Genomic DNA, 7,768 nt, shown 5'->3' on the forward strand with positions numbered 1-7,768 from the left:
ACATAATATCACAGACCATAATATGCTTTCCACATGATATTCCATACAGAACAGCTATCCTGAATTATATTCCGTATAGAACAGCTATCCACATGATATCCAGAACAGCTTTCCACATGATATCCCATATAGAACAGCAATCCACATGATATTCCGCACCTTCACACTATGCATTCCACATGATATCCTGTACCTTCCTACTCTGTTCAGGATGGAGCAAAACAGATATCCTGAATATCCCATAATAACCTTCATACTCTCAGCTTCTAATGATGGGATATCTGCTGTTGGCTGTTCAGCTGTCATGATTTTTTTGATTTTAAAGCATAAAGATTAATGGTCATGTGGTGTTTCTTTAAAGCATAAAGATTAAAGGTCATGTGGTGTTTCTTTACAGGATTCAAATGTGCATGCCGTGTTGCGCATGCCCAACCTACAACTAACACCTCAGTGTCCAGGTAAGAAACACACACACACACACACACACACACACACACATACACATTTTAATTCTTTACTCCTTTCCAGATGGAGAGGATACCACTTACAGCTGACACAGAACAGTACTTTGATTTATCAAATTGTTTATTTGATAATAATTGTTTATTTGATAATAACTGTTTTTTTGATTATTGTTTAGCCTTTTTTTAGAGTCCACAAATCTGTAAATCAACACACATTTTGTGTATATAACCCAAACTAACAAAGATTAAGACAATGACGTTGCATTTATACCCACAATTGTTTAGGACATTACTCAGGTGTTTTAATAGCTTTGAGGCAGCATGTGTCCATGTAAGTACAACCCCACATCAGAAAACGTTGGGACGTTGTGTAAAATGCAAATATAAACACAATGTGAAAATATACAAGTCTTGTGAACCCATATTTAGCAGCAAAATGGACAACATATTAATGTTGAAAATGAAAATTTTGACTATTTCATGGAAAATACATGTTTTGAATTTGGTACTAGCAACAGGGACAGGGAATGTTTACCACTGTGCTTCTTTACTGCTTCATTTCAATTCTGTAAATGTTTAGGAACTGAAGAGACCAGTTGTTAGAGTTTTGAGAATGAAATGTGGTTCCATTCCTGCCCGATATAGGATTTCAGTTGCTCAACAGTATGGGGTCTTCTTAATCATGTTTTTCATTCCATGATGCACCTAATTTGACAGGCAATTTTAGCACCTGGACTCTTCCTCTATGAAGAAATACCAGTTAAATATGTGCAGAATTCATTTTGGCATTGTTTTCCTAAAATATTCTTCTTCCCTAGAAAAGACATTGCCTGGATGGCAGTATATGTTGCTCAAAACCTGTATACATCTTTCAGAATTGATTGTGCCTTGCCAGATGTGCAAGATGCCCATGCTGTAGGCACTAATGCACCTCCACACCGTCATAGATGCCCATGTTGCACTAATGCACCTCCACACTGTCATAGATGCCCATGCTGTAGACACTAATGCACCTCCACAACGCCATAGATGCCCATGTTGCACTAATGCACCTCCACACCGTCATAGATGCCCATGTTGCACTAACGCACCTCCACACCATCATAGATGCCCATGCTGTAGGCACTAATGCACCTCCACACCGTCATAGATGCCCATGCTGTAGACACTAATGCACCTCCACAACGCCATAGATGCCCATGTTGCACTAATGCACCTCCACACCATCATAGATGCCCATGCTGTAGGCACTAATGCACCTCCACACCATCATAGATGCCCATGCTGTAGGCACTAATGCACCTCCACAACGCCATAGATGCCCATGCTGCACTAATGCACCTCCACACTGTCATAGATGCCCATGTTGCACTAATGCACCTCCACACCGTCATAGATGCCCATGCTGCACTAATGCACCTCCACACCATCATAGATGCCCATGCTGTAGGCACTAATGCACCTCCACACCATCATAGATGCCCATGCTGTAGGCACTAATGCACCTCCACACTGCGATCTAATGTCTATGGTCTGTACTCATCTACTGTCTATGGTCTTTACTCATCTCCCATGCGATCTAACATCTATGGTCTCTACTCATCTACTGTCTATGGTCTTTACTCATCTAATGTCTATGGTCTTTACTTATCTCCCATGCGATCTAATGTCTATGGTCTTTACTCATCTCCCATGCGATCTAATGTCTATGGTCTTTACTCATCTACTGTCTATGGTCTTTACTCATCTACTGTCTATGGTCTTTACTCATCTCCCATGTCTATGGTCTTTACTCATCTCCTATGCGAAGGAGCACTGCGGCCACCTAGTGGGTCAGTTCTCTAGTACATTCTCTGTTTACAAGCCTGATTTTTAGTGACAAGCTCCAACAGATCGTTCCCCAGCCCCCGTTTTAAAAAACGTAACTGACGTATAGACGTCATCGGCAGTCAACGGTTGTATTTAAATTGACGTCTAAAGACATCATTGGCAGCCAAGGATAATTGCCACACCCCTAGGCGCGTTGCTCAAAAAAAGAGACGTGCAAGATAAGAACAAACGATTCGCTGGGATAATAATTGTCCAAAGCATTAAGGAACTTACTGGCTTTAGCATCAGTCGTCTTATTGACATGGATATTGAAATCGCCATTTACAATTATCCAATCATAGTAAGTGATGGGGGTCAGCCTTCAGAGTGAGGGCGATATACTCAAAGGAAGAGAAGTTGGCAAAATTAACTCTAGTATATTTATTTGAAAAAATAACTCCACCCCCTCGTTTACCCTGCCTAATTGAGTTCTCAACAAGAACAGCTGCACCATCTGCAAGTTAGCCAGGTTTCAACAAGAAACAGATTTTTTTTCACAGATAAAATCGTTGATTGCAAAAGTTTTACACATAAAATACTGTTTTTTGCTCATCTTTATTTGTCTGATGGAATAAGCACAAATCAACAAGAAAGACAGGACCCTGCATGGGAACATAGGACCCTGAGAACATAGGACCCTGGGAACATAGGACCCTGGGAACATACAGTAGGACGCTCTAACTGGGGAATATAGGACCCCTTTTCATGTTCTCATTATATACCATATTAATCTGAGGAACATAGGACCCTGGGAACATAGGGATGATCCCTTCAAAATTACCACTGCCAGATATATTTATATATTTATATAGATATATTTATATATACTGCTCAAAAACACTTACAGTTTTCCACAATTGTTAAAACACATTTTTTTAAACATTCCACCCTTTTCTCCATTCTCAAACTACATTCACAGAATGTCTGACAGTTCTTGCAAAATAAAACACTAGCCTCAAAAGTTTTACTTGTGCTCAGAACCAAACAGTGTCAGAGTACCGATACCAGTGTATGATTGAAGTGTTCCCTTAATTTTTTGAGCAATATATTTATAGATATTACCACTGATAGATATATTTATTATATATTTAGATATTTATATAGATATATTGATAATATTATTGGCATTATCAAGTTCTGTAAGAATTCAAATTCAGTAGACATCTGGTTTCTCCCTGATCTGAACACAAGTGTCATAATAAGTCCCTTCAAGGCGAAGCAAGAAGTCCGGTTCACCCTGTCAGGAATTATTTTCCTGGTAATGACCGCGTTCCATACGTTATCCCTTATGTAATGCACCCAGTACACACACACACACACACACAGACACTATCTCTGCCAGACATTTATCTCATTGTATTACACAAACACACACACACACACACACACACACTCTACTCTATCTTTGCCAAGCTTGGGGTATTCAATTTCTGGGATTGAGGTGTGTGTGTGTGTGTGTGTGTGTGTATGTGTGTGTGTGTATGTGTGTGTGTGTGTGTGTGTGTGTGTGTGTAATTGAAATTGATTCACAACTGTCTGTTGTCTGTATCGACCCACTGGTGAATTTGCTTTGGTCTTATAACCCCCTGGCGCGCACACACACACACACACACACACACACTCACACACATCCATGCACACAAACCATGCCCGTCCCCCACCTCAGGAGTTGGTGAAACACCAATGCACCCAGGAGGAGAGAGGCGCAGTAGGAGAGAGAGTGGGCGCAGGAGGTGTGGGGAGAGAGAGAGGCAGAGAGGCGAGTAGGAGATAGAGTGGCGCAGTAGGAGGCACAGTAGGAGGTGCAGTAGGAGGCACAGTAGGAGGTGCAGTAGGAGGCGCAGTAGGAGGCGCAGTAGGAGAGAGAGGATACAGCAGGAGGCAGCAAGAGCAGGAGAGGAGGCAGCAGAGTGCGAGGGAGAGAGGCAGCAGGAGGTGCAGTAGGAGAGAGAGGCGAGCAGGAGGTGCAGAGATAAAGGCTGCAGGAGGCACAGTAGGAGGCAGCAGGAGGCTGAGTAGAGAGAGTGCAGGAGTAGGAGAGAGAGAGGCAGTAGGAGGCGCAGAGAGAGAGGTGTAGGAGGCAGTAGGAGAGAGCAGCAGTAGGGAGGCTTATAGGAGAGAGAGAGGCAGAGGCTATAGGAGGCGAGAGGTGCAGGAGGCGCAGTAGGAGGTGCAGTAGGAGGCGCAGTAGGAGAGAGGAAAGAGTAGGGAGGCGAGTAGAGGTAGAAGTAGAGAGAGTGGCAGAGAGGTGGTAGGAGGTGCAGTAGAGGTGCAGGAGTGCTTAGTAGGAGAGAGAGAGGTGCAGTAGGAGGCGCAGTAGGAGAGAGAGTGGTGCAGTAGGAGGCGCAGTAGGAGGCGCAGAGAGAGAGAGGTGCAGTAGGAGGCGCAGTAGGAGGCGCAGTAGGAGGTGCAGTAGGAGGCACAGTAGGAGAGAGAGAGGTGCAGTAGGAGGTGCAGTAGGAGAGAGGGCAGGGAGGTGTGTGTAGAGTGGCGAGAGTGGTGCGGCCACGGACCGTACTTAGGGGCAACTCCCTTAACGTAGGGGACATCTTACACTAAGTATCTGCACAATTCTTGACATCTTCAATGTGTTGTGTCTTGTCTGTTACTGTTTTGGTGGGTTGTTTCTGTGTCAGTTGTTGTGTGTCAGTTGTTCTGTGTCAGTTGTGTGTTTTTACTGAGCATGGAGCCGACTGTGACATTACACTGCATTGTATGTAGCCGACTGTGACAAATAAAATCTGAATCTGAATCAATGCACACACACATTTTACCCAGAATGCACTGATGACTTCGACCCTAAGACGACTGAGAATATCACTATGGATACGGAGGCAACAGATTTCACTCAAGGACTGAGACGGTCAAAAAGACAGGTGGAGACACAATAATAATACTCTTTTCACACACACACACACACTCTGTCTCACTCTCTCTCTTTCCCTCACACACACACACTTTCTCACTCTATCTCTCTCTCACACTCAAACACACACTTCTCAGGCTCAGGGTGATGGCCTGTGATTGGTCAGCTCAGGTGTGGTGGTGTGTGATTGGTCAGCTCAGGTGTGGTGGCCTGTGATTGGTCAGCTCAGGTGTGGTGGTGTAATACTGTGTCTCTGGCTCCCTCTGCAGGTCAAAAGGGGGCAGCGCACAGTTCTGACTGAAACCAAATACATTGAGCTGCTTGTGGTCAATGACCATGACTTGGTAAGGACTGTGTGTGTGTGTGTGTGTGTGTGTGTGTGTTTGTACGTGTATGTGTACCTAAACGTGTGTATGTGTGTGTATGTCTATTCCTGTGTGTGTGTGTGTATTTCTGTATGTGTGTACGTGTGTGTGTACTTGTATGCATGTATATGTCTGTGTGCATATGTGTGTGTATGTATTTTTGTGTGTGTACGTGTGTATGTTTGTATGCATGTGTGTGTGTACGTGTGTGTATTTATATTTCTGTGTGTATGTGTGTGTGTGTGTGTGTGTGTGTGTGTGTGTGTGTGTAGTTTGTACAGATGCGGCGGTCAGTGTCTCAGACGCGTAACTTTGCCAAAGCTGTGGTCAACATGGCTGATGCGGTGAGAGCTGCTTTTTCACTTTCTCTCCTCTCCTCCTCCTCTTCTCCTCCTCTACTCCTCTCCTCCTCCTCTTCTCCTCCTCTACTCCTTTCCTCCTCCTTTCCTCTCCTCTCTCCTCCTCTTCTCCTCCTCCTTCTCCTCTCCTCCTCCTCCTCTCCTCCTCTTCTCCTTTCCTCCTCATCTTCTCCTCTTCTCCTCTACTCCTCTCCTCCTCCTCTCCTCCTCCTCTTCTCCTCCTCTTCTCCTCCTCCTCTCCTCCACATCCTCCTCTCCTCCTCCTTTCCTCCTCTCCTCCTCCTCCTCTCCTCCTCTCCCTCTTCTCCTCTCCTCCTCCTCTCCTCCTTCCTCTCCTCTCCTCCTCCTCCTCTTCTCCTCCTCCTCTCCTCCATACATCCTCTCCTCTCCTCCTCCTCTTCTCCTCCTCTTCTCCTCCATACATCCTCTCCTCTTCTCCTCCTTTCCTCTCCTCTCCTCCTCTCCTCCTCTTCTCCTCCTCCTCCTCCTCCTCCTCTCCTTCCTCCTCATCTTCTCCTTCTCCTCCATACATCCTCTCCTCCTTCTCCTCCTTTCCTCTCTCCTCTCTCCCTCCCTCCCTCACTTCCTCTCCTCCTCCTCCTCCTCCTCCTCCTCTTCTCCTCCCTCCCCTCCCCTCTCCTCCTCTCCTCCTCCCTCTCCTCCTCCTCTTCTCCTCCTCCTCTCCTCCATACATCCTCTCCTCTCCTCCTCCTCCTTTCCTCCTCTCTCCTCCTCCTCCTCCTCCTCCTCTCCTCCTCCTCTCCTCCATACATCCTCTCCTCTTCTCCTCCTTTCCTCTCCTCCTCCTCTTCTCCTCTTCTCCTCCTCCTCTCCTCCTCCTCATCTACTCCTCTACTCCTCCTCCTCCTCCTCTTCTCCTTTCCTCCTCATCTCCTCCTCCTCCTCCTCCTCCTCCTCTCTCCTCCTCCTCCTCTCCTCCTTTCCTCCTCATCTTCTCCTCCTCCTCTCCTCCATGTACATCCTCCTCTCCTCTTCTCCTCCTCCCTCTCCTCCTCCCTCTCTCTCCTCCCTTCTCCTTTCCTCCTCTTCTCCCTCTCCTCCTCCTCTCCTCCACATCCTCTCCTCTCCTCTCTCCTCTCCTCCTCCTCCCTCTCCTCCTCTCCTCTTCTCCTTTCCTCTCCTCTCTCCCTCCCTCCCCTCTCTCTCCTCCTCCTCCATACATCCTCCTCTCTCCTCCCTCTTTCTCCCTCCTCTCTCTCTCTCCATGCCACTCTCCTTCTCCTCCTTCCTCCTCCTCCTCTCCTCCTCTCCTCCTCCTCCTCCTCCTCTTCTCCTTTCCTCCTCATCTTCCTCTTCTCCTCCTCCTCTCCTCCATACATCCTCTCCTCTTCTCCTCCTTCCTCTCCTCTCCTCCTCCTCTCCTCCTCCTCCTCCTCCTCCTCCTCCTCCTCTCCCCTCCTCTACTCCTCCTCCTCTCCTCCTCCTCTCTCCTCCTCCTCTTCTCCTCCTCTCCTCCATGGCCATCCTCTCCTCCTCCTCCTCTCCTCTCCTCCTCTTCCTCCTCCTCTCTCCTCCTCCTCCTCCCTTCTCCTCCTCCTCTCCTCCATACATCCTCTCCTCTTCTCCTCCTTTCCTCTCCTCCTCCTCTTCTCCTCTCTCTCATCATCCTCTCCTCCTCTTCTCTGCTCCCTCCCTCATCTCCTCCTCTCCTCCTCCTCTCCTCCTCTCTTCTCCTCTCCTCCTCCTCTCCTCCTTTCCTCCTCATCTTCTCCTCCTCCTCTCCTCCATACATCCTCTCCTCTCCTCCTCTTCTCCTCCTCCTCTCCTCCTCCTCTTCTCCTCCCTCTTCTCCTTTCCTCCTCCTCTTCTCCTCTTCTCCTCCTC

The 7,768-nt window shown here is 47.2% G+C and overlaps 1 protein-coding gene across 1 annotated transcript in view; it reads left to right on the top strand.

Annotated features, from left to right (window-relative positions):
• The first annotated feature begins 401 nt into the window (after positions 1-401).
• The window catches only part of LOC125296015 (disintegrin and metalloproteinase domain-containing protein 11-like), a 55,802-nt gene continuing 48,435 nt past the window's right edge, over positions 402-7,768 (top strand). The window contains exons 1-4 of the mRNA XM_048245631.1: positions 402-458; positions 5,112-5,209; positions 5,469-5,543; positions 5,837-5,908. Of these exons, the coding sequence (XP_048101588.1) occupies positions 425-458; positions 5,112-5,209; positions 5,469-5,543; positions 5,837-5,908 (279 nt within the window). The 5' untranslated portion in view covers positions 402-424. The remainder of the gene's footprint in view (positions 459-5,111; positions 5,210-5,468; positions 5,544-5,836; positions 5,909-7,768) is intronic.

Source organism: Alosa alosa, chromosome 6 (assembly GCF_017589495.1).
Source record: "Alosa alosa isolate M-15738 ecotype Scorff River chromosome 6, AALO_Geno_1.1, whole genome shotgun sequence".
NCBI classification, from domain to species: Eukaryota; Metazoa; Chordata; class Actinopteri; order Clupeiformes; family Clupeidae; genus Alosa; species Alosa alosa.